Source organism: Mesocricetus auratus, unplaced genomic scaffold (assembly GCF_017639785.1).
Source record: "Mesocricetus auratus isolate SY011 unplaced genomic scaffold, BCM_Maur_2.0 Super-Scaffold_4256, whole genome shotgun sequence".
Taxonomy (NCBI): domain Eukaryota; kingdom Metazoa; phylum Chordata; class Mammalia; order Rodentia; family Cricetidae; genus Mesocricetus; species Mesocricetus auratus.
The window spans coordinates 53788087-53814032 of record NW_024429182.1 but is presented as its reverse complement, the minus strand read 5'-3'; the positions used below and the strand labels follow the sequence as shown (position 1 = coordinate 53814032).

Genomic DNA, 25946 nt, shown 5'->3' with positions numbered 1-25946 from the left:
AGTTTGAGGCCAGCCTGGTCTACATGGTGAGACACTGAAAAATCATGTCTTGAAAAAACAAGCAAATGGGGCTGGAGAGATGGCTCAGAGGTTAAGAGCACTGACTGCTCTTCCAGAGGTCCTGAGTTCAATTCCCAGTAACTACATGGTGGCTCACAACCATCTGTAATGAGATCTGGTACCCTGTCTGGCCTGCAGGCATATATGCAAGGAGAATGCTGTATACATAATAAAAAAATCTTAAAAAAAAAAAAGAAAAAAACAAGCAAATGACAAAAACTAAACAAGACAAAGACACTATGGCTGGGTGTGGCAATCCCAGCAATCAGGAGGCTAAGGCTGGAAGATGGTGTGTTGAAGGCTATCCTGGGCAACATAGAAAAACCCTGATTTGAAGGAGGCATGGTGACCCACACCTGTAATCCAAGCATTTCCAGAGGTGGAGGTAGGAGGATCAGGAATTCAAGATTATTTTAGGCTACATATTGAGTTTGAGGTCAGTCTGGGCGACATGAGATTTTGTTTCAAAGCACAAGCAAATAATGCCCTGTTTCAATAAAACAAAACCAGCTGGGCTTGGTGGCATTTACCTTTAATTCTAGTACTCAGGAGGCTGAGGCAGGAAGATCACCATGTTTGTGGCAACTTTGTCAACAGTAAATTTCAGCCCAGCTTAGGCTATCTATGAATATCCTGTCTAAAAAAGAGAGAAAGGAAAAATAGTCAAGTATTGTCTCAACGTCGGCACAGTAGCACATAACTGTCTGCAATTCATTCAACACCCTCTTCTGACCCCTTTGGACATCAGTCAAGTGATGGTACACACATATATATATGCAGGCAAAATACTCATACACATAAACAAACAAAAATGACTAATAAGATGGTTCAGTGAACAACCCACTTGCTGCCAAGCCTGATAACCTGAGTTCAATCCCTGGAAGCCATAGAACCAACCCCTGCAAGTTGTCCTCTGACATCTACACACATGTATGATGCATGCACATACACACACACACACACACAACCAACATCAAAAATGTGAGCCTGTGTCTCTTTGCATTAGAGCTCCCTCTCCCCAAGCTTTGCCCAATCTGTGTAGCCCAGTCCTTTTCATCCATGGTCAATGTAAATCAGCTGTGCTTTCTTTCCCCAAGTTTTCATGATAAAAATGGTCTGGCTTTGTACTTTCCAGCTGCTACCCAACCTTGCTGCTGGTGGTCCCAGAACTGATCCAGTTTTCTGACCAGTATCATTGTGACGGTTCAATAAACCATATTATTTCAGGGAAATCTCTGTCTCAAGAGTTATGAAAGGGTGACCAATTCAAGTTGTGTAACTTCAGTCTGGGCTTAGGGCACTGAGATGTGGGTCAGGCATGGGGAGGAGTTGTCTCAATGTCTTTGCTAGGGAAGAGGTAATGCCACCCAAGGCTGAGCTGGGTAGGGTGAGGATAGAGTAAGAAAAAGTGATTCTGCTGTGATGCCATTATGAGAGGGAAGCTGGAATGGGAGTGGTAATCTGCCCATTATCTGTGGGGAAAAACTGAGGCTCAGAAAGATCCTGAAAGTCTATCCTATTCAAGAACTTGACAGGAGGTTCAAATCTCAGCTCTGAACCTGGGAATCTGTGGGGGCAGGAGACCTGTAGTGAGTGAAGTACAAGATGGAGATCAAGAGTTCCCCCAGCCCCCATCCTAGGGTGTGGATTCACCTGTGAGCCCTGCTCCTGTCCCAGGACATACCTTTTGTGACAATACAGGTTGGCAGACACCTCTAGGTGTCATCCCAGTTTGTCTCCACAGGTTAAACATCTTAGGTGTGCTTCCTGACTCAACCCCTTTCCAGATAGTTTTTTGTTTTGTTTTGTTTGTTTTCAGGTTTGAGACATGGGTTCCCTGTGTAGTTCTGGCTGTCCTGGAACACACTCTGTAGACCAGACTGGCCTCAAACTCACAGAAACGCACCTGCCTCTGCCTCCTGAGTGCTGGGATTAATTAAAGGCGTGTCTACCACACCTGGCTTCCAGGCAGTTTTTAAAGGAGCTGTTGGGTTCATAGCAAATGGCTGCTCAGTTGCTCCCTGCATAAAATCACCTGGTTGAAGAGTCATTGCCACTGTCTCACACAACATATCTCAACGGGATTGCATGGGTCCATGCTGCCTGGAATAGGATGTTTTTTCCCATCTAGTGCAGAAGTGTCGGAAAGGTTGGAACTGCTTTGTGAAGGAAGGCTCATCAGAATGTGTGACAAGGGTTCACATTAAAGCTGGACATGGTGATGCATGCCTTTGATCTCAACAGAGGCAGAAACCTTCAGATCTCTGTAAGTTTAAGGCCAACCTGGTCTACATTGTGAGCTCCAGGTCAGGCAGGGTTGTATATTGAGAAGCTGTCACACAACAAAAGAACTGTACTTGCACAAGAAGGAACCTATTTGTCCTCTCTGAGTTCTCAGGGTTGCCATGGAGATGGCTGGCAACGGGACCTGCTCAAGTGATGCCCAGAGAATGCTTCCCATAGGAAGGACAGTGACTCTGCCCCAGTGAGGGTCCTGCTGGAAAGCATCTACTTGTGGTGTCTGTGTCCAGTGAACCACTGCTATAGAGACTGTCTCAGCTCATGTCTGCAAAGGTCCCATCCCCATGGTCTCCTAGAAGAGCTGAACTGTAGCGGGAAAGGGGCATATGGTTGTCTGCCCGAGAGCCCCACTTTTGTTGTTTGTTTTGGAGACAGGGTTTCTCTGTGTAGCCCTAGTTATCCTGGAATTTGCTCTGTAGAGCAGGCTGACTTGGACATCACAGAGATCCACCTGCCTCTGCTTTCCAAGAGTTGAGATTTAAGGTGCATGCTACCACCTCCTGGCAAGATTCCCCCTTTTGACTGCCACAGCTTGGGCACTAACTAGAGGCTCTGAGATTATATCCTGGTAGTCCTAGCTGCCTCTGCCTCCCATTGTGGCCTTGTACTGCAAGCTCAGCCTGCTTCCTAGCCTCCTTTTCTCATGTAAGACTGTCAGGACTGTGCAGAGACACTGACAGGGAATCTGAGGAATGGCCTTATGAACCCCACATGAAATAATAGTTAAGTTGTGGATACCCTAGTGAGTGAGGAAAAGGAAGAGGAGGTCCCAGAAGTTCCATGTCTTTGTACCTTTCTTTATTGTAGTGGGTATGGAATCCAAGATCTCACACATGCTAGACAAGCACTCCTTCACTAAGCTATGTTTTCAGTCCTCTATTTACTTTCTTGTTTTGAGATACAGTCTCCCTAAATTACCCAGGCTAGCCTTGAACTCACTTGAGGCCAGGCAAGACTTGAATTGTGACTCTCCAGCCTCAGTCTCCCATGTAGCTGGGAATACAGGCCTGCACCACCAAGCCTAGCTCTTCTAGGTGTTTAACACAGGAGCCATCCTGGAGAGTAGGCCAAAGTGGATGTCCAGGGTGGGGGAGGGGGAATGCTGGTTTATGGGATGCCAAGAGTGGAGATTAACCTTGGGTCTGACACGATAGTAAGGATTTATTTTAGTCAAGTTCACTCTACTTCCAAGCATCAGTTTCCCTAGGGAAACTACAGAAAAGGGTCTGGCCTTTTATAACTATTTCCTCTGGAGCAGGCTCCATGTGAGGGAGACAGATTTGTCTGGTCCTGACAGGTACCACAAAAACATATATGGGGTACTTTTCTTTTCTTGCTCTTTTTTAGAAGGGGATAGGGAAAGAGGGTTGAAGCAGGGTCTCCCTAGGTAGCCCAAGCTGGCCTTGAACTCACTCCTGATCTTCTTACCTCCACTTTTCCAGGTGCTGGGATTATAAATGTGCATCATCTGTCATCACTAGAACGTTCCAGATCCAGATTCCAACAGGGGACCACATCAAAGTCCCAGCACAGCTGATGGAAAGCTCCCATCCCTACCCAGGGACCCACACCTATTATCTCTAAGTGTATATGCTGGTATGTGGCTTCCCATTTGCACACCTCTTTCTCCAACACTGTTTCACAAGGAACTGATACCAGGGACTTTGTCATGGCCAGGGCAATGTCACCATACTTCTGAGGACACACTGACCTCTAATTTGAATCTTTTTTTCTGAGACAGGGTGTCTCTATAGCTTTGGAACCTGTTCTGTAATTTACTCTGTAGACCAGGCTGTCCTTGAACTCACAGAGATCCGCCTGCATCCTGAGTGCTGGGATGAAAGGCATGCGCCACCACTGCCCAGCATTCTACTCTGAATCTTTACACAGGAGAATTAACTCATTAAAAAAACAAAAACAACACACTCCTGAGCTATGGAAGATTACCAGGTCTTAGCCCATTGCCTCATTAGATTTGTCTCTTCCTTTGTTTGGGGTGGGGATGGGTTACTGGTCTCCCTCTGAATCAGCACTGCCCCTTTCTCCTTGAGTGGAACATCTCCCTGTTCACCTTCAGTCTGCTCCGTCTCACCTCTGTTGCCTCCCCCACAGTCAGAGGCTGGTTTCCCAAGGAAAGGTGGCCTCCAACCCTTCTCCCCAACTCCTGCCTGGCTGGGAAGCTACCCAGGGAGCCAGACCAACTAGGACTCCGTGGAGACAAGAAGCCAGCATCAGAACCAGCCCTGTTGTCTTGACAATGGCTCATGTCTCAGGCACTCTAGGCACCCACAGGGGCAATTAGTGAGTGTGGGAGAGGGTTTCTATGGCTGCGGTCCCAGGAGGTACACCAGGGCTTAGCGGAGAACAAAGGCTGGCAGGACCTTTCTCCTTTGTCCTGAGCACACTAGGTCTTTGTTCTTTTCTTGCTCTCTTTGACAGATGAGACCAGGAGCATGGCTGGGGAGGCCAACATGGCTTAGAGTCCCCACCTAAGGGAGGCCTGAGCCATCTGGAGGAGGCAAAGAGAGGCTGGAGTCCCCTCTGGGGCCCAGCTGTCATTGGGGAGCCTTCCTCTGACCTATAGAGAAGCCTGGTCTGTACCCCTGAGGTTGCCACTTGGTGGCTTGTTACTGGCTTCTTTCCCTGTAAACACCTTACCCAGCAGCCAATGGGCAGTCTTGGTGTGTCCCCATGCGGGACTATGACAGGAAAGGGGAATGTGGGCACGAGGGGACATGTCAATAAGTCCAGGGTGGAGAGTGGAGGAATATTTGATCCAGCTCTATCCAAGTATCTTCTCAGTCAGGCTTTATTTGGGGTTCCCCAACAAGAAGCCCATGGGGACACGGTATCCCAGCCCGAAGCATCACCCCCACACTCCTTCAGTGCCGGCTTTGATTCTGGCAATGGCAGGTACTGGACAACTCCCCACAAGCTCCACTCAGTGACCTTCCTTTATCTTTGTGCCTGACACAGTTCTTAAAGTGGGGAGCTACTCCTCTCCTCTAGATGGTCCTTGCTGGGAACAGAGCAAAGTCACGCAGCTCAGAAATAAAGTGCAGTACACATTCTGGGGCTGGCATGGCTGCTCAGATGACTAAGATGTGGTGGCAGTAAGCACACACTGTACACTCAAGACACTCAGAAGCGGGTGTCCAGGAAAGAGGCAGAACCTCGGTGGGACCTAGAGGGACCCTCGATAGGGGGTCCCCGAGACCTTGTTAGGAGCCCATGGAAAGTCTTGCCACGGGTCTGTGGCTTGCGCCGCGGTGGTCTGGGCTCCTCTGGGGGCTGCACCACTATTCGGGGTATCTCAGGTTTGGTGCTTTCTCGAACCCTTGCGAGCTGCTGGGACTCAAAGATGGCTTGGGCCCCAGGAAGGCGGGCCTGTGGCAGAGGTGCTGGCCCAGGTGATGACTTGGGCAGATGGGCCAGCTGGATCCTGACTTCCCGTTGCAGATCTCGCTCAGACAGGGCTACACTGTGGACCTGTAAAGAACAGTTGATGCTGACTTTGTCTGGACTGGGGTGGCAGGGAGCAGGAAGCCTTGAGGTCCCCATGGGGCAAGCAGTACACCACCCCAGGAAGTGGCTGAGGGCTGAGACACAGCTTTGCTGAGGCCTGGGGTTCTCACGCGCTCTGCAGCTCAGAGCACAGGCATTGCTCCTTACTCTCGCCTGGGCTCAGTCTTCCCAGCTATGCAGCATGGGCAAGGCCACTGAGGATGATGAGCTGAGAGAGATACCCACCTGGGACATGAAGGTCTCTTCCTGCAGCTGGGAGGGGGGGATGGCTCGAAGGGCCCCCAGTGTCTCCAAGAGCCCTGGGCATGCTGTGCGCTGTTCCACAGTGCCCAGCGCCAGGCGCATCAGTGTCAGCCCCACACGGAATAGCACCTTGGCACCTGCAGGGAAGGCGGTTGCTCACTCACAGGAAGCCAGTCTGCCCCCTCAGTTCTTCAGCTGAATCAGCCCCCAGACATGCTCCTTCTACCTCACTGCAGCTCATGTCCCCTAACCCGGGCCAGGAAAAATGGCCAAAGACGGCAATTTGTTTATTTTTTGAGACAGGGTCTCATGTAACCACGCCTCCGTCTGCCTATGACCTTGACCTGAGCCGCCTGTCTCTTCCTCTAGAGAGCTGGAGTACAGGCCTGTGACAACACAAGTGCTTGGCTTTTTTTGGGGACAGTCTTACTTTGTAGTTCTGGCTGGCTGGAACTTATGTAGCCAAGGCTAGCCTCCAGCTCACAGTAACCCACTAGCCTTTGCTTTCTAAATGCTTGGATTCAAGGTATGGCTGCCATGCTAAATTTCTTTTGTTTTGTTGAGACAGGGTCTCACTGTGTAGCTCAGACTGGCCTGGAATTCATTATGAAGCCCAGACTGGCCTTGAACTTGCAGCAATTCTCCTGCCTCTGCCTCCTGAATACTGGAATTACAGGTGTGGGCCACCACACCTGGGCATTTATTTATTTATTTCCTGTCTCTCTCTCTCTCTCTCTCTCTCTCTCTCTCTCTCTCTCTCTCTCTCTCTCTCTCTCTCTCTCTCTGTGTGTGTGTGTATGTGTGTGTGTGTACTGTGTGACTGCCACATCACAAGTGTGAAGATTAAAGAACATCTTGTAGAAGTCAGTTCTTAGCAGGAAATGGTGGCGCACACCATTAATCCCAGCATTTCGGAGGCAGAGGCAGGTAGATTTCTATGAGTTTGAGGTCAGTGTGGTCTACAGTGTGAGTTCTAAGACAGCAAGGGCTACACAGAGAAACCCTGTCTTGAAAAAGAAGTCAGTTCTTTTCTTCTACTGTGTGAAACCTAGAGATCAAGCTCAAGCCATCAGACTTGGTGGCGAGTCCCCTTACCCACTGAGTCATCTCATCAGCCCATACATCTGCCTTTTTGTTCTCCTGAGATAGTCTCAGTCTAGAGGCCACACTGGAACTATGTGACCCAGCTTTGCCTTGAACTCACAGCAACACCCCTGCCTTGGTCTCTGAGCTGGGATTATAAGTGTGAATTATGATGCCTAGAAGGAAGACTACAAATTGAGGGCACGGGACCTTGCAGGGCAAGCCAGTCTCAGGATGCTAGACACTTCCAGGCAGGGCAGCCAGCCAGGGGCTGCTAACAAACTTATGCCAAGTCTCAGAGTCTCAGCACCCTGTCTCCTCAAGGAGCAGTTGGATTGGTGCCTATTAAGGACTTTCCATCTTGAATCTGCCACCTTCTGACTCTAGGAAGGTTCTGGGCAGAACTTCATTTCTTCCTAACCAAGAACATAGCTCTCTCTCTCTCTCTCTCTCTCTCTCTTCTCTCTCTCTCTCTCTCTCTCGCTCACTCGCTCGCGCGCGCGCACACACACACACACACACACACACACACACAGAGAGAGAGAGAGAGAGAGAGAGAGAGAGAGAGAGAGAGAGAGAGAGAGAGAGAGAGAGAGAACTTGGCCTTGGCCAGTCTCTTTCTGGCATCCTCTGAACCACTAAGAGCCAACTAGATGCCAGGAAGACCTAGTGACTACTGTCTAGAGGAACAATTGCCAGCGACAATGTCATCATTGCTATTAAAGGGACCTGTACAGTGCTTGTCCCTAGGTACAGGGGATAGGGATCAATCGAACCACCATGATCAGCCCTGCCTCTTAAGGTTAGAGGCTAGAGGAGAGGTGCCACATGTGCTTTGGGTACTTAGACCATGATTTTTTTTTTTTAAGATTTGGAGATAGAGTTTCATGTAACCCAGGTTGGCCTTGAACTCACTATGTAGCCAAAGGGGATCCTGAACTTCTGATTCTCTTGCTACTGTCCACCAAGTTCTGTGATTACAGGCATATACACAGGCATATGCCTAGTTTTTATCTTTTTCTTTTTGTTCTTAAAGACAGGTTTTCTGGGGCCGGGCGTTGGTGGCGCACGCCTTTAATCCCAGCACTCGGGAGGCAGAGGCAGGCGGATCTCTGTGAGTTCGAGGCCAGCCTGGTCTACAGAGTGAGTTCCAGGACAGCCTCCAAAACAATACAGAGAAACCCTGTCTCAAAAAACCAAAAAATAAAAAATAAAGACAGGGTTTCTCTGTATAGCTCTGGAGGCTGTCCTAGAACTTGCTTTGTAGAACTCACAGAGATCCACCTGCCTCTGCCTCCCGAGTGCTAGGATTAAAGGCATGCGCCACCACCTCTTGGCCCATGCCTAGTTTTATACAATGCTGAAAATTGGACCAGGCTCCAATTGCATACTAGATAAGAACTCTACCAACTGAGCTAGGTACATTACTAGACCTGAACCTGACTGTAGGGGAAATCTCTAGACGTATGGGACAGCATAGAGCAGAACCCTAAAGACCCAGAGTCAACTCTGCTCTGATGTCCCTTCCACTCTTGGGTCCCATCACTCTCTCTCTTTTCTTTTTTTTTTAAGATTTATTTATTTATTACATATACACCAGATTGAATTGTAGATGGTTGTCAGCCACCATGTGGTTGCTGGGAATTGAACTCAGGACCTCTGGAAGAGCAGTCAGTGCTCTTAACCTCTAAGCCATCTCTCCAGCCCCCACCCTCTCTCTTTTCTACCCTTATTTCTCCATGTCCTTCCTCCCAAGAGTCACCTGGACTGGCTGTGACCTGATATCCTTGCCTGTAGTGTCCTTCCTGTCCCCTGACCCCCACCTGCTTGCCTTTCAGAATCCCTCCTTCATAGAGCAGCCAGAACCATCTTTAAAAACAGCAACCACCTTCTGCTGCTCTCCTGACACCCTGTCACATCCCTTGATTTATTTTTTCATGGCACTTATGACATTCTATAAATATCTCCTTAATTTGGGTACTGTCACCTCCTAGCCCCACCCCCACCAAAATGAAAGTTTCACAAGCTAGCTGTCAGAGCCAGCTTGCCGGGTCACTCGGAAGAGCCACGGGCGCAAGGCCCTGAAGAGCATCTCCTATTGCTGTGGACCTTGCCTCGGCCTTGGGCATCCCGAACCACTCACATCCCACGACATGTGTGTCAACCAGCCCGGCTACTGCCTAGCAGGCCCCAGGCCCCCATCCACATCAGAGACATCCCTGTCCTGCACTCAGCCTCCCACTGTGGTCCTCGTGACAAAGCAGTGACTCTCATTCGCTACTCTGGGATTGTCAGGGAGGTGAGCTGTTTTCTCCACGGACACAAGGTCCATGTGACCCAAGGCTGAGTAGGAGCAGCAAGCACAGCAAACTCAGAAAGTGAGCTAGCCCCCCCCTCCCCGCCCTACTCACCCTCACTAAGGAAGGCATCCCAGATGCGCAGCACCGTGGGGAAGGGCAGCGAGCGGGTGAAGAGGCACAGGAACCACTCGGGCAGGTAGAGCAGGGGTCCAACGCCCACCTGCTGCAGGTGCTTGTGTACACGTGGGAGCAGTCGCCGCAGAAGGGCCATGAACACTTCAGCATCCAGCTGCACCGCCTCCTACAGGCAGGCTCCTCATCAGCCTGGCCAGCCAGTGCTGTACACCTCCACCCCCAAACTCCAGGCTTCTGGTCCCTCACTCCCCTGGCCCTCACTTCCCGTTTTCATATCCCTACACAGCTGCTCACCATGTGGGGCCCATAGTAGCCAGGGAGGTAGACCTCGCAGATCTGCACCAAGCACCAGAAGGCTTCCTGAGGGCAGGGCACAGGTCCGTGAGTCCTCATTAAGGAAGGGTCCACAGAGGAGGAGGAGAGGTAGGGAACAGGCCCAGGGACATGGGTATACGCCACTCCCACCCTGCTCAGAGCCTGCTCTGTCCTGGGGGTGAGGGGCTGGAGATCACAGGGTTTGGGGTTCTGTATTTGAAGGTCATAAGACCCTTTGGGAAAAGTTGAGAAGCTCTCAGAGTTTATATCCCAGAATCCTAAGGTCAGTGGGGTCCCCCCACCCCAGGGACAAGACCATGGTGCTCCCAACTCAGTTCAGTGTCACAAATTATAAGACTGGGAAAGCCAGTGTGAGTGGATGTTCCTGGCAAACCTGGGCATGGTACAGAATCAGAATGTCAAAGGGAAATTTTTCCAGTCTCCTAGACCCCTGGGGTAAAGGCCGGGATCGAAGGTCTCAGGTTTAAAAGTCAGGATGATAGACGGCAGCATTACTGAGACTAGTGGACACGAGGTTTGGGCACTACAACAGGACATGAAAATAAAGGACCACAGGTTCTGGGGTCTGAGTACCTGGGACTGGAGTCTAAGAGCTCAGAATCACACGGGGCACAGGTCAATGGGATTGAGGGTCTCAGAGCAGGGTCACGGTCACTCACCTCGGGGGGCAGATGCATGAGCAGCACAGCAGCTACAGGGCCCTGAGCCTGGCAATAGCCCTGCTCTGGCCGGTACAGGGTGTAGGCCTTGAGAACCTGCAGCAGCCCCCGCTGCCTGTGCCAGAAGATCTCATTAGGGCTATCCTCCTAAGCGTCCCTTCCCTGCCCTCTGTGGCCTCTGCCCAGGTCATAGTCTCCCTCAGCCAAGGATGTAAATCTGAAGTAGGGAACTGGGCTGAAGCAGCTAGCATGAGGACTTGGGGTCACTGGGTTTCCCTGGCCTCGTACCCGTGTCCCTGGGGTGACACAAACATCTCGTGCAGAGGAAACTGGCGGTGCAAGTCCCTGCCAATGGTCTCCATCCACTGTGGGTCTCCAGGGGCCACTGCCAACTCCTGCAGGAGGCAGGAAGGTGGATGAGGGCTCAGGGCTCCAGGAACTCTGAGAAGGGGAGGTACAGAGTCTGCCCACTTCCTCACCTGATAGGTGCTGGGGTTGTTCTTCTGGCACATCTGGGCCCCACACAGCAGGGGCCAACACCGGGCCCGCAGGGCTGAAGGGATGCCCTTCCGGCATTGCATCTTTACCTGCGGGTGAGATCCAGCTGTGTTAGGTCAACCTCTCTTACAGCTTCTCATTGGCCGAGGGCCCCCTGGGCTGGCAGAGGCAGTGGAGATAAAGAGCCATGGGGACCAGTATACACAGAGCCCTCTTCCTCACCTTCTTGTACCGGCGAGACATGGTCTTCTCCCAGTGTGAGGTCATCTCCACCCACTTCATCTCCCGCTGGCGGATGAGGTCTGCAGGGGGTTGGCCAGGCCTGGAGGCACACATTCCTTGGAACTTACGCTTTCCCATTCTGGGCTACGGGGGACCACTGAGGAGTCCTGGGAGGGGATCTGTGGCCCAGAAGCTGCCAGTGGTGATTGGTATTTGGCTTTAACAGGGACAGAAGCAGGAAAGACTGAAGCAGTGAGGAGGTTTGTACTGAGGGAGAGCCTGTTTGACTATCACCCACAACAGAGACAGAGACAGTTCACAGGGGCTCCTGGGGGACGGTGCCCTGAACTCAAAGCCAGAATCTGCTTCTGTTTCTGATCTGCTGTGCGATGTGGGGCAAGTTTCTGTCTGTCTCTGGGCCTGTTTAACTGGGTAAGGTAAACCTGAAGAAGAGAATGAAAGAGGTACGAATTTCCATCTGGAGCTCTTGGGCCAGAGATGAAAAGGTGAAAGGTGCAGCTATAAGGGCGCGTTCAGACCCTCAAAGGATAAAAAGGACATTTCCTTCACTGGCATTCTTACCTTAGAATTCCACCTGAGATCTGAGAGTGGCACTGGCTGAGTTCCGGGCTAGTCTCTACAGCCAGAACTCAGTCTCGGTACCCTATCTCCCTACCCATGCCTCACTTACCCCAGTTCTGCTGAGTTGCCCCCAATGAAGCCATAGCGGTCAGCCTGGCGATATGGACTGGGCCCACTCAGCTCCGAGTCAGACCCTAGAGAGCTAGAATCATCCTGTAGCTCTGATGGCAGCACCAGGTCCTCCCCCCAGGGCCTGGGCCATTGTGCCCTAGACCCCAGTGTCACAGGCTGCAAGACATACAGAGAATCAGTGTGAGCAGCCAGGAGTTGTCAGACTGAGGCCCCAAATTCCAGTTGCCAGTCGTCAGCCACAGGGGACTAGGCCTCCTCTTTTCCTGGGGAGTGGGCTTGGCCGAGGCCGAGCCTCAGCTACAGACCCAGCCTCAGGCCTACCCTGTAGCCACGGCAGCCCAGCTCACCTCCTTTCTGCACCTCACCTCTCTCACTTCCTCCTCCGTCTCAGTTTCAGCAGCCTGTTGGGGGCCCCTCCCAGGTGGGGGGACTCCCCCCCTTCCTCTATGAGGCTCTTCCTGCTTGCCCTAGTGCCCAAGCCACGAACTCCTCCCATCCACAGGATGCTGGGTGTGATGAGTCCCTTGGCTTGCCAGAGATGAAGATGACGGGCCACCATCAGTGTTGTGGTTACTAGCATATAAAAGCCAATTCCCAGTTTCAATAAGAATTATGCTTTTATGTTTTGGCTTTTCCCTTCATCTTCTTTCTTTTTGGGGAGTGAAGGGGCATTGTCTGGGAACAAGGGTCTCATGTAATCCAGGCAGGAGATAGCTCTCGCTATAGGTGAGCATGACCTTGAACTTCTTGACCCTCCTATCTCCAGACTCCTGAACGCTAGGATTTCAGGCTCTGGGGTTGCAGGTTTATGACACCAGGCCTATCTTAATGTTTTACTGTTTTTTTTAAAGATTTATTTATTTATTACATACACAGTGTTCTGTCAGAAGAGGGCACCAGATTGAATTGTAGATGGCTGTGAACCACCATGTGGTTGCTGGGAATTGAACTCAGGTCCTCTGGAAGAGCAGTCAGTGCTCTTAATCTCTGAGCCACCTCTCCAGCCCATGTTTTACTGTTTAAAAAATAATACCTTTTTTTTTCTCTTTTCTTCCAGAACCAGAGATGGAACCTAAGGACTTGCACATGCTAAGCAAGTCTGAATACTACACAAAGTACTTACAACATGAACGCGGTGCAATACTATTACATCATTCACGGAAGAAAAAAATTGACGGAGCAAAGCACCAAGGTAACCTGGACCAAAACATGCTCAGCGTTCAGTAGCAGGTGTACATGGGTTTCACCACAAGGACCAAGCCGAATGTGGGGCTCGGGTCTGGAGCCCATTCTCGTTCTCATTACGCCTTAGTTTGAGAAGTCAGCAATTAACGTGCCCACACCACAATCTCACATAGGGCTGGGGTGAGAAGAGACTTTTGAGAGAGAAAAACAATTTCCACAGTACTTCCGGCCATAACGCCTATGAACGGGGCAGGACGATCCCTCCAGGGTGGAGCCAACTCAACCCCGCCCTACCAAACCCCGCCCGCCACCCCAACTAGGCTCCGCCCGGCCTCCCGAGACCCTCCAGGCTGCGGCTCTTCCCGACCAGCGGAGGCGCTAGAGAGCAGGGAGCTGCGGGCGCGGCGCGGCGGGGAGGGCAGCCAAGGAGGCGGGGCGGCAGGCAGGGGCGGGCTGGGGCGGGCGGAAGGAGAGCCAGGCCGGAAGGAGGCTGTGAGAGGGCGGGAGGCAGGAGAGGGCCCGGAGCTGCTGGGCCGGAGCGGCGGCGCCGCCATGTCCGACAGCGAGAAGCTCAACCTGGACTCCATCATCGGGCGCCTGCTGGAAGGTGGGCAGGGGTAGGGAAGGTGCGCGCGCGCCAAGCCCAGGCCCACTCGCCGTCCGGAAGTGGCGCGCGGGCGGGCCTGCGGCTCCCGAGGGCCAGCGTCGCTTGGGCGGGGACAGGCCGTGAGGTCCTGTGGCCACGGCCACCTCCCCGTCCGCGCGCCTCCGCTTTGGAACGCGCTCTGGGCCCGGGGACGCACGCGTGGCCCGGACTCTGGGTGAGAAGCCTGCGTAGCTAGCTGGGAAGAAGTCCCGGAGCGAGGAAGGTCCTGAGAACAGGCGGCTCCCTCGGGCCTCCTGTGTGGCTGAGGGGGTCGGGTCTTGCGTTTGGAGGCCTGAGGCAGAGGTTTCGGAGCGGCTCCCTGGCAACAGCTGCCCGTGTTGAGGGTGCATGACACCCACCCCCATCCTGTCTGCGAGGTCAGGGTCCTAAGACCCCCATTCCGTACCCAGTGCAGGGCTCACGGCCTGGAAAGAATGTGCAACTAACAGAGAATGAGATCCGTGGTCTGTGCCTCAAATCCCGGGAGATTTTCCTGAGCCAACCTATTCTTCTGGAGCTCGAGGCGCCTCTCAAGATCTGTGGTGAGCCCTTGCTCAGAACCCCTTGGCTTTTTGTAAATAGCCCCCACTACCTGTTTTTTTCCCCTTTCTTTAGCCCATTGCCGGCCCTGTGCTCGTTTAGATCTTGCACCTGTCTAGGTTTTTCTGGTTCTTAGGTGACATCCATGGCCAGTACTATGACCTTCTAAGGCTGTTTGAGTATGGTGGCTTCCCTCCAGAGAGCAACTACCTCTTCTTGGGGGACTATGTGGATCGTGGTAAGCAGTCTTTGGAGACCATCTGCCTGCTGCTGGCCTATAAGATCAAATACCCTGAGAATTTCTTTCTGCTTCGTGGGAACCACGAGTGTGCCAGCATCAACCGTATCTATGGCTTCTATGATGAATGTAAGTGCTTGAAATGTTGCAGGCTTCCCAAAGCTACTTTCCCAGCTTTCCATGGGCCCCTTATATTGGTCTGGTGCCAAAAGACCTCTAATGTACTATGAACCATGTAAGGCCCCCTTCACATGCTGTCCTCCCTGACACTCAGGAAGGACCTGGTGAATGGAGGTTTGTGGAGGACTGCCCATTTGCTAAAGTCCCCCCCACAGTCCTACCTGATGACACCCACCTCTTTTTTTTTTTTTTTTTTTTTTTTGGTTTTTTTCGAGACAGGGTTTCTCTGTGGCTTTGGAGACTGTCCTGGAACTAGCTCTTGTAGACCAGGCTGGTCTCGAACTCACAAAGATCCGCCTGCCTCTGCCTCCCGAGTGCTGGGATTAAAGGCGTGCGCCACCAACGCCCGGCGACACCCACCTCTATTACATCCCTTACTTAAGCATTTAGGGTGTCTGTATAATAAACCAGACCAGCTTTTGGTTTGGCCTGATCCGTGGGACCAGAGTGGGTGCCAGCATCGAGGTTGGGCCAGACTGGAGTTCAGGTTCTTGTGGACCCATGTGTTAGAATTCTGGAATGTAGGTCAGGACAGTGCAGGGAGAAGGACTTAAGCCTACCTTGCCTACAAGTCTTCTCTCCCAGCTATGCCATAGTAACCCACAGAATACCCTGGAGTACACAGGAACCTAGACTGAGGGTCCCATGAGGTGGGTGGTCTTCCTTATAAGCCCTCTCCTTCTGTGCAGGCAAGAGACGATACAATATCAAACTGTGGAAAACTTTCACTGACTGCTTCAACTGCCTGCCCATCGCAGCCATTGTAGATGAGAAGATCTTCTGCTGCCATGGAGGTTAGAGTGGTTGTGGGGCCTGTGCCTAGGGCTCTTGGGCCACATCCTTAGTTGTAAAGTTGTTAGCGGAACTCTTCTCAGTTTCCTGGAATAGCTCTCCTTGAATCTCATCTTGGATGTCACTTATTGTAGGAAGTCACTCACACCCCAGTTTGGCTGCACTCTTTCCTGTTGTGGCATTTGGCATCCTGTAGGCAACTCACTCATCTCTTTCCTCCTTGGAGGTCTGGTCTTTGCACTTTTAAAAGCTGAGGGATAATGAATTCTACCTGCCTGGATTTTAGGAGTCCAAAAGAGCACCACCATTGGGAGGGGAGGGCTGATTCCCAAGAGCTTCTGGGCACGGTAGAGTCCTTGCTTTTCACCCTAAGGAATGGTACCCACTCCCTCCAGGCCTGTCTCCAGACTTGCAATCCATGGAGCAGATAAGGCGTATTATGCGGCCCACTGATGTGCCTGACCAGGGCCTACTGTGTGATCTCCTGTGGTCTGACCCTGACAAGGATGTTCAAGGCTGGGGCGAGAATGACCGTGGCGTCTCCTTTACCTTTGGGGCTGAGGTGGTAGCCAAGTTCCTGCACAAGCATGATTTGGACCTCATCTGCAGGGCGCATCAGGTGGGCTGGTGGCCCTGGAGCAGACTGGGGGTGGTGAGCTGCTTAACTTCTAGACCAAACAGTTCCTATCCTTGCCCAGGTTGTAGAAGATGGCTATGAGTTCTTTGCCAAGAGGCAGTTGGTGACACTCTTCTCAGCTCCCAACTACTGTGGCGAGTTTGACAATGCTGGTGCCATGATGAGCGTGGATGAGACTCTTATGTGCTCCTTCCAGGTGGGTGTGGGGATGAGGCTGTCAGACTGCCTGGCTCAGCAGCAGGAGCCTGACCAGCCTTTTCTCTTTCAGATCCTCAAGCCCGCGGACAAGAACAAGGGGAAGTATGGGCAGTTCAGTGGCCTGAACCCTGGAGGCCGTCCCATCACCCCACCCCGCAACTCTGCCAAAGCCAAGAAATAGCCTCCATGTGCTGCCCTTCTGCCCCAGATGTAGGGTTATTTGTACAGAGATCACGCTGCCATGGGTCACACTGGCCCCTCAGCCCACCCATCATGGGGAACACACAGCGTTAAGTGTCTTTTCCTTTCTTTTTTAATGAATCAATAGCAGCATCTAATCCCCCAGGGCTCCCTCCCACCAGCACCTGTGGTGGCTGCAAGTGGAATCCTGGGGCCAAGGCTGCAGCTCAGGGCAATGGCAAACCAGATTGTGGGTCTCCAGCCTTGCACAGCTGGCAGCCGGATCCTAGGGCAACCCATCTGGTCTCTTGAATAAAGGTCAAAGCTGGATTCTCGCCATGGCCTCTCTCTCACTTGTTTCAGACAGTGGGCCAGGAGCCCTTTGGTACAAAGCCACCTGAGAGGGCAAACTGACTAGCTGGACGTGGGCCCAGCCAGGGCCACCCCAGTGGCACACTTGGGTCTAGAGGTTATTAGGATTCCAAGCCAAGGTCCAAGTATTGGAAAGCAAGAGAAATAGGTCATCCCAGAGGTTTGATAGGGAGTTAGTTCATGATTGGAAGAGGGTAATCAGCACTGTGATTGTTTTCTTTCTCTTTGTTTTAAAAGACAGGCAAGCCAGAGGAAGGTAAATTTCTAGCTCTGGCTAGACACTTAGAGCCTGGCCTGTGGCTCTGTAGTAAGAAAGGTAAGGAATCTGTCGGTATAGCTGGGCACCAGAAAGAGACATGATTGATACAGGTTGAGTAAATAATATACAACACAGACCAAATATGGTTGCCTGGGCAGCCTACAGCCAAGTTCGGCCTACCCCAAGCATAGGCCCTTTTCCATGCCCAGAGACTAAGTTCCAGCCCTGCCAGTGGCTGGGCTTGCTTCTGGTCCGTGGGCCTTTGGACACAAGCTTCCAGTTTCTCAAGTTCAGCCTTCACCATCACTGTCTTCAGCCAGCACAGGGCTGGGATCCTGGGTGGAGTGTACAGGGTCCAGGATGGAACCAAAGAAAAGTGAGCGAAACTGGAAAGAGAACAGAGAAAGCAGAGCTAGTTCTGGGAGCTGCTCCCTCCTTCACCTCTCATCTCGTACCCCAACCTCCAGCTCCTACCTTCTTGGGTGGAGGAGTCCCAGGCACTGTACTGGGCTCAGCTTCTTCCTCCTCCTCTGAAGCAGGGGCAAGGTCATGGGAGGGCTGGGAGACAGGTGGGAGGGAAGTGGAAGGCTGTGCCCGGGAGCCCTCACTGCCCACGGTGGTTTCCATGGCAATCATGTAACAGTCGATGTCATCATTGGTAAAGTCATCTAAGTGGGGTATGCTGTAGGCAGAGACAATATCAGAAGGAAGAGGGACACGGGCAGGCCCCACTTTGGAGGACTGAGGCCTCAAGACTGCTGGTGAGCTTTTGGTTTTATTACTTCCTGATTTGGCTGGGAAGAAAGGATGCAGGGGTTAAGTGGGGGCTTCCTGGAGGGGGTGGAACTGGAACCCCTTTGATCAGAGTTCAGGTAGGGGCCTGAGGGAGGCATCCTGGGGGCCAGCTTAGCTCAGGGGGGGGGGGGCCGAGAAGTTCTGTGAACAGGGCCACATGGGGCCCAATCCCTCACCTTCCCAAGGGACAGGAGCTGGAGAGCACCAGAGCCCAGGGATGTGCTGGGCTGCGAGCCAAACCAGACTTCCTCTGCTTCCACCACACTGAGCCCATCCTCCCCACCCACCTGCCCTTCCAGCCACCTGCTTTCCTCACACCAGGCAGCTCCCTGCCTCCCAGCAGCCCTTTCCCTCCTAGCCTGGGAGGAGGCTCAAAGGGGAGGCCTCCGCCAGAGAAGGAAGCCAGCAGGACCTTGGGGATGCCTCTTTGGATGGGAGGGGTCTCAGTACAGCTGACCATGGAGGCTGGAAGCCCTGTAGAGGCTGGGGCCTGACAGGAAGGAAGTGTGTACGGGGGAGGTGCAGAAGCTAGAGTAGCAGGCTTAGCCTGAGGTTTACAGAGACGACGGAGAGCTGGGTGGCGGTATCCTTACCTGTGAGCCTGCTTCTGAGGCATTGGCTGGCGGGGACTTGGGGAGCACAGGTCCTGGGAACATGGGTTTTGCTCTAAGAGTGTGGCCAAGACAAAGTGGCTGTCCAGCAAAGAGTCCTCAATGGTAAAGATGACTGGTCTGGATAAAGGAATGGGGGTGAGCTAGGTCATCCTGCTCTGCTCTAGGCATCCCAGAGCCCAACCTCCTCCCCAGTCTGCAAGCCTACAATTACCTGCCTGGAACATCAAAGTGGACCGTAAGAGGCAAGTTTGCTGACTCTGCAAAGCTCAGGAGCCCCTGGGATGGAAGAAGAAGCAGGTAGTAAGAGCCTGTGTCGGGCTGAAACACCAGGTGATGGTGCTGGTAAACTCACCCGAAATTCCTTAAGGCAGAAGGTGACAGCTGTCCCTTCTGGGGCATGCAGCTGCAGGAAGTCCTCCTCCCCAATGCTAGTCTCAGTGACCATGACTTTGTTGGTGCTATCTGGGGGCAGGCACAAGAGGAGTCCTTGAGTTCTTGCCTCACTCCAGCTCTGTTCGCTCTTGGGGCAGGTCTAATTCCCTCACCTGCCTCCTCCTGGTAGCTACGCAGGATGACCCGTCGGCCATGGCCAATGCCCAGTGTCACCTCAGTCAGTGCAGGGGGAAAGGACAGAACAGCATCTGCCAAAACCCTGTGACAAGGAAAAACAGCAGATATGCACACCGTGCTTTGTCCACATTTGTTTTTCCAGACGGTTTCTCTGTAGCTTTGGAGCCTATCCTGGCACTCACTCTGTAGACCAGGCTGGCCTCAAACTCACAGAGATTCACCTGCTTCTGCCTCCCGAGTGCTGGGATTAAAGGTGTGTGCCGCCAGTCAGGTGCGTTACCTACCTGGTCAGAAACTCAATAAAAATAAAGCCTAGACACAGCACAAGGATGGGCAGGCAGCACTGCATGGGGCAGGAGCAAAGGGCTGTTTGCTACAGGACTGAGAAACTGGACCAGCAGGGCAAAGGCCTGGTGCACCCCTTTGCACAAAAGGAACTGCAAAGCTAGCTGGGTGTAGTGCGCACAGCTGCTAGCTGCGGCTGCTTTGAGGGCCAGGATGGGTTTAAAAAACAACAGGGTCTCTTCACATAGCCCTTGCTGACCTCAAACTTGGAGCAATCCACTTGCCCTCTTGACTCTCCTTGAAGAGCTGGGCTCACAGGTGTGCACCACCATACCAACCCAGCTCCTGAACACAGGGACTCAAGAGTAGCTTGTGTAAAATAGCAACACCCTGTACACACACAAAGATGGAAAAGGGGTAGATCCTTTTTTGGGTTTTGGGTTTTTTGAGACAGGGTCTCTAGCTTGGGTTGGCCTGGAACGCAGAGATCCACCTGCCTCTGCCTCCCAAGTAATGGGATTAAAGGTATGGGCCACAATGCCAGGCCTTGGCTTCTGTCTTCTAAGGATACATAGTGCTGAACATTTGCAAAAAAGTAACACCTAGATTTGCTTCACGGCAACTTTGGGAACTGGAAATATAGCTAAGTACAGTCTGAGTACAGCCCTAGCACTGGGAGGTGGGGGCAACAGCACCCGGCTTCTATATTTGAATTTTGAAAAATTATTTTGTGTGGGTGGGCATTCTGTGGAGGGAAGAGGAGCTCAGATGCCCTGGTGCATGTGGAGATGAGCAGACAACCCACAGGAGTGAGTTCTCCTTCCACCATGTAGGTTCTAAGGAGTTTAAGCCTGATAACTCAAGTTGTCAGGCTTAAAGCAATGACCTTAACTGTTGAGCCAGCTTACTAACTTCTATATTTTAAATTATGTGAGAAGGAGAAGCAGTTGGGGCTAGGAATTTAGCTCAGTGGAAGAGAGTACCTAATAAGCACAAGGTCCTAGGTTTTGTTGTCAATATTGAGGGAAAAAAATAAGACAAAATGGCAATTGTTGAGCGGGGTGGTGTTGGTGCAGAGGCAGAGGCAGGCTGGAGTTTGAGGCCAGTCTGGCCTACAGAACAAGTTCCAGGACAGCCAGGGCTGTTTTACAGAGAAATTCTTTCTCAAAAAAAAAAAAAAAAAACATTCAATTTCTAATTTTTAATAAGAAGCAGCTCCTAGTGCCTCTTTCTCTCCAAAAAGCAAGTCCACCACTACTAACAGACCCTAGGGAAGCTGACACTGGGACCTGAAGGGACTTTCAGTCACTCTGAGAAATGAAGGGACGTTGGGCAAGGTGTATGGAAAGTACCCAGCATAGGCAGGGGACAGTTCACTGCACCTGCGCTGGTCTTCGGGATCTTCACTCTGCTGGAGCCCAGCCCACATCCTCCCTGCCCTGCATTCTCTGGATGCTGACTCCTAGACTCCAGCCTCCTTGCTCTGCTCTTCCTTTGGCTCAGTCTAGCCACAGTCCCAGCAGTTAGAAAGCAGCTGCTTTAAGAGGGATACCACCAGAAGAATGAGCAGGTCAGAGGGCTTTGGAGCTGTGATGCAGGTCAAAGACAGACCTTCAAGGTTATTGGGGTCAGAGATCTGCAGGCAGATCACAAATCCTCTCTAGAAAAGTGGTCAAAGCGTGCCTGAGTGGCAGAGAGCCAAGCCAGGCCTCTGGGATACAGAAGACAGGGCCCCACCATCAGTGGAAATGGGAAGAGGCCATGTCTGTTTTTGAAGAGCCAGGTAAGGGCCCAAATGTGCAGTGTGCACAGAACTCCCAAGTCTCTCTCATAAAGAGGTGTCTTTATGTGTATTCTGCATGAGCATACATGAGCAGAGGCCAGACTTCCTCAGGTGGCGGTTTACAGGTTTGTCCACCTTGTTTTATTTGAGACAGGTTCTCTTACTGGCCTAGGGTTGTGAGCCCCAGGAATCCAGTCTTTACCCAACCCCCTGACTAGAATTACAAGTGGACACCACACATTTATTTTTTTCTGAGACAGGGTTTCTCTGTGGCTTTGGAGGCTGTCCTGGAACTAGCTCTTGTAGGCCAGGCTGGTCTCAAACTCAGAGATCCGCCTGCGTCTGCCTCCCAAGTGTTGGGATTAAAGGCGTGCGCCACCAACGCCCGGCTCAATCAGACCACACATTTTTATATGAGCTCGGGGACTCAAAACCAGGTCTTCATACTTGCACATCAGACATTTTTCCGAGTTATCTCCCCAGCACACACACCCTTTTTTTTTTTTTTTTTTTTTGGTTTTTGGAGACAGGGTTTCTCTGTGGCTTTGGAGGCTGTCCTGGAACTAGCTCTTGTAGACCAGGCTGGCCTCCAACTCACAGAGATCCGCCTGCCTCTGCCTCCCGAGTGCTGGGATTAAAGGCGTGCGCCACCAACGCCCGGCCCCACACACACCCTTTTTGAGGCAGTCTTATATTATCTAGGCTAGTCTAGAGAGTCACTGGTCTTGAAACTCCTGATCCTCTCGACTCTAAGAACTGATGGGATGACGGGCAGAAGCTAGCCATGTCTGTTGAAAATGGTGCATTCCCAGAATGACACTCAAAAGCCCCAAAGATGGAAGAGACTCGGGGTAAGCTTGACACAGGGTGTACTCACCGTGCTGGTGCACGGAGCAAGTGGGGGCACAAGGCTGGGTTGAAGACAGCCTGCAGGGATTCACAGTCCTGGAAGGAGAGGTTGTGTGTCTTCTTGACCCCTGAATAAGGAGAAAGGGTCTCAGTGGGCTTGACAACCTTCACTTCCCCCACACCCACGGAGGGAACTCTTGGCTGGCCAGCTGCTTACTCACCATACTTGCAGTGGAGCTGGACCACCAGGTGGCTGTTGCTGCTACTGAGGGAGATACAGCACTTCTCCACAGTCTTCTCCACCATCGCCAGAGAGCGGAAGACGGACAGGAAGGACTGGGCAGGGTAGGACATCAGCCTGGCACTGTGCCTCCATGGACCAGCTCTACATCCCATGTAGATCCTTGTCCATCACTGGCCCAACAAAGTTTTAAATGGGGCTCCTACTACATGCAGGATGTCTGCACACTTCCAGGCCTTGTCCATGCTGTCCCCTTTGCAGGAAGGGCTGCTAACCTTTCTTGACCAACTTGAAAGTCACCACCCTCTCCGCAGCTCTTACAACCCTCTTACATCTTTACATCACTGCATTTTGCATGGAATTGCTCCCATATGAAGCTAATTCCCTCGTAATTATTTACTGAGTACCCTGGCACAGAGGCACAGCTGTGAAGATGCTTCGGCTGATCCTCACCTTCATCAAGATCTTACAGCGCAGTGGTACCTGACCAGGGGAAGCCGCCTGGTACTGCTGGAAGAAGAGCGGGGCAAAGAGGAAACAGGCATAGGCGGAACGGGAAGAGTTCACAGTCCGTAGGGAGAGCTGAGACACAAAAAAGCAGGCAAGATAGAGTTAGGGGCAACAGCAGGACCAACCCACCCCAATGGCCTGCCTTTTCATCCTGTGACTGTCCTCTTCCATCGCTTACTGAAACTCCCTTTCTCTCTTCTGTATAGCACGACCTCCTGCATGTGAACTTCCCAGTATCTGCCATGCTTGCTGTCCCCCTAAGTCACTTCAGCACCACCCTGCCTGTCACTTTAGGGAGGGCACATGCAGCCTCGGAAGACAAGGCCCAAACTGATGCCCCAAAAACTCAAGAGGAAACGACTGCGCCGAAATACCTGTCCATCATCATTATGCAAGGCCGAAAGCGAGTGCCAAGTCTAGGCTCCCCACTCCCCATTGAACCGCCCCACCCCTGAGTTCCAGCCTCTTACCCCGTCCTTCAAGGGTTCCAGATAGAGCTCGTCCCCGATTCGGGATAGCGAATGGACAGCCTTGCCCAGCACTACAGGGAGGAGAGCAGAAAAAGATTTAGGGGGACTCTTCCGGCTTGCTCACGTGCCCCGCCGCCAAGCATATCCAAACTCACCCTTCACGTTGCCGCCGGTGATCAAGCACTTCATGGCTCACCAGGACTGAACTCGACCCTAATTTGCAACCGTACCGGGACAGGACACAATCCACAGAGAGTCCCAGAAGCCACTACAGATGACTTAAGTTTCCTTCCCGCGCGCCGTCCCCTTCCCCTCCGTCCCCCGCCCCGAGCCCGGCCTCCGCATCCTTATTGGTCCACCCGAGGCACCTCCGTCACGTGAGAAAAACGTTTCTTGGCCGGGTTGTCACATGATTCAGTCAGTTCCCGGGGCGTGGCCTTTGCCACGTGACTCCAGTGTCAGCTCCTGACTCATTCATCAGGTCTAGGTTTCCCTGCCCAACCCTAACCTTCCACTCCTTGCAAAGCCTTGCAATTCCACTGGGCTCCGCTGGGCACACGGGACGAAGGGCACACAGGACGAAGCTCCCGAGCAGCAAGGTGCTAGCACCAAGTATCAAGCCTTGGATCAGAGTTCAAGCTTGGGAGGAGTAGATCCTCCCGGGTCGTGGCTACAACCACCAGCTCCCCCCTCTCCGAAAAGTTAACTTGCTTTAAGAGCCAGGAGAAGGAAGGGGCTGTTCATTTTGGTTTCAAGATCCCTCCCTCATTGGTCTCCATAAATGCACGGAAAGATTAGGTTCTGGGGCAGAGAGGGGTAGGAAGGACCTGACAGGAGGAGCAGCAGTGGTGCAATGGGGTGAGGCACTGTATGAGTAGGGGCACATGGGTAGATGGGGTGTCCTGAGCCTTGCAGGGGAGTTGGGGCTGAAGCGATAAGTGGGAAGGCTTAAGCACTAGGCATGGTTTGTGTGCATTTTACCATTTACCCCAGAGTGAAAGGATGAGAGTTATCAGCTGGAAGGCATTCACTTGCCCTGGGTTAGTTCCCTCAAGCATAGAAGGGGCTGCCTGGAGCAAACACCCCTGTGGTCCTGTGGGAAATGGAGAGGCTCTATTTATTACCCAGTCCCCTTTGTTTTTCTGGGCTCCTCTCCCTCTTCAGCTTTTTTTCCTTTTTTTCCTTTTTTTTTTTTTTTTTTTTTTTTTTGGTTTTTACGAGACAGGGTTTCTCTGTATTGTTTTGGAGGCTACAGTCCAGCCCGGCCTCGAACTCACAGAGATCCGCCTGCCTCTGCCTCCCGAGTGCTGGGATTAAAGGCATGCACCACCACCAGCTTTTTGTCCTTTCTTAAGGCCTCCTGGGAGGGAGTTGCTTTCCCTTTCCACATCCAAGGTAACCAGTGTAAATGTAGAAGCCTTCGGCTCACTAGACTAGGAGTTAGCTGTTATAGTCCTCTCCCCACTTGTTCAGCTCTTCAGTAGTTCCTGACTACTTCATCTCTAGAACAGACGGCAGTGCCCCCCCCCCCATTGCTATTTGCCCTCCTGGCCAAACACACAGTTCCCAGTGATCTGCCGCCACTGCTTTAACTCTCCTGGCCAGAGTCCAGTCTCTGGGTCTTGAATTTGCAGGACCCAGGCCGTACCCATGTCCCCACCTGTGATCACCTATCTCCAAAGCCCTGTCCCCACCTGTGATCACCTATCTCCAAAGCCCTGTCCCCACCTGTGATCACCTATCTCCAAAGCCCTGTCCCCACCTGTGATCACCTATCTCCAAAGCCCTGTCCCCACCTGTGATCACCTATCTCCAAAGCCCTGTCCCCACCTGTGATCACCTATCCCCAAAGCCCTGTCCCCCACCTGTGATCACCTATCTCCAAAGCCCTGTCCCCACCTGTGATCACCTATCTCCAAAGCCCTGTCAGGCCCTTTGGTAGCCACTTCAGCTGCTTCTGAGGCTGTGGCCTTCTGACTCATACAGGCTTCTCCTCCTGGGCTCCGCAGCAATGATTCCCTTTGTAGCCAAGGTGCTTATCAGTTTCCCCATGTGTTTAATATTTGTGTTCCCTGCTAGTGTGGCAGGGACTGCTTCTGTTTTGTTGTTCTGTGTGCCTCAGACACAGCCTAGGATTAATTGGTGTTAAGCCAGGTATGATGGTTCATATTAATTCCTGCCACTAGGGAAACTGAGAACTTGAAAGGCCAACCTGAGCTACATAGCAAGACTCTGTCAAAAAATAAGTTAATTTAAATATGTGTCACAGGCTAGGTTGCTCCAAATCACTCTGAGTGGTAAGAAAAAGAAATCTAGCCAGAGGTTGGTGGCACACGCCTTTAATCCCAGCACTTGGGAGACAGAGGCAGGCAGATCTCTGTGAGTTCGAGGCCAGCCTGGTCTACAGAGGGAGTTCCAGCAGAGCCAAGGATACAGAGAAACCCTGTCTATAAAAACAACCCCCCAAAAAAGAAAAGAAATCTAGCTTCCACCCTCTGCCCATAGTGCCCCTTTCCTTATAACTAC

At 52.2% G+C, this 25946-nt stretch overlaps 3 protein-coding genes across 10 annotated transcripts; 1 reads left to right on the top strand and 2 right to left on the bottom strand.

The window, feature by feature from the left end:
• Nucleotides 1–5152: 5152 nt before the first annotated feature.
• Nucleotides 5153–12581, bottom strand: Tbc1d10c (TBC1 domain family member 10C). 7 transcript variants are annotated; one of them, XM_021227084.2, is made up of 10 exons: nucleotides 12442–12581; nucleotides 12054–12232; nucleotides 11363–11462; nucleotides 11122–11229; nucleotides 10931–11037; nucleotides 10643–10757; nucleotides 9942–10007; nucleotides 9624–9813; nucleotides 6112–6266; nucleotides 5153–5850 (listed from the first exon to the last, which is right to left on the bottom strand). In XM_021227084.2, exons 3-10 carry the CDS (start codon nucleotides 11420–11422, stop codon nucleotides 5503–5505), a joined length of 1149 nt encoding a protein of 382 aa, XP_021082743.2. In that variant the 5' UTR covers nucleotides 11423–11462; nucleotides 12054–12232; nucleotides 12442–12581; the 3' UTR covers nucleotides 5153–5502. The 7 variants fall into 7 exon arrangements, with proteins under 7 accessions (XP_021082743.2, XP_040606153.1, XP_040606145.1 ...); XM_040750219.1 differs by having other exon boundaries at nucleotides 11363–11442; XM_040750211.1 differs by having other exon boundaries at nucleotides 11363–12232.
• Nucleotides 12582–13715: 1134 nt separating this feature from the next.
• Nucleotides 13716–17007, top strand: Ppp1ca (protein phosphatase 1 catalytic subunit alpha). The gene is made up of 7 exons (XM_005064071.4): nucleotides 13716–13868; nucleotides 14318–14449; nucleotides 14584–14814; nucleotides 15555–15659; nucleotides 16053–16276; nucleotides 16356–16490; nucleotides 16563–17007. The coding sequence occupies exons 1-7, from the start codon at nucleotides 13814–13816 to the stop codon at nucleotides 16671–16673; spliced, it is 993 nt and encodes a 330-aa protein (XP_005064128.1). The 5' UTR covers nucleotides 13716–13813; the 3' UTR covers nucleotides 16674–17007.
• Nucleotides 16788–23756, bottom strand: Rad9a (RAD9 checkpoint clamp component A). Of its 2 annotated transcripts, XM_005064069.4 has the most exons (11): nucleotides 23576–23756; nucleotides 23421–23491; nucleotides 22894–23022; nucleotides 22421–22535; nucleotides 22228–22327; nucleotides 19258–19364; nucleotides 19065–19174; nucleotides 18924–18988; nucleotides 18692–18829; nucleotides 17778–17985; nucleotides 16788–17689 (listed from the first exon to the last, which is right to left on the bottom strand). In XM_005064069.4, exons 1-11 carry the CDS (start codon nucleotides 23607–23609, stop codon nucleotides 17594–17596), a joined length of 1173 nt encoding a protein of 390 aa, XP_005064126.1. In that variant the 5' UTR covers nucleotides 23610–23756; the 3' UTR covers nucleotides 16788–17593. The 2 variants fall into 2 exon arrangements, with proteins under 2 accessions (XP_005064126.1, XP_012972460.1); XM_013117006.3 differs by lacking the exons at nucleotides 23421–23491; nucleotides 23576–23756 and having other exon boundaries at nucleotides 22421–22584; nucleotides 22894–23023.
• Between the last annotated feature and the right edge of the window lie 2190 nt (nucleotides 23757–25946).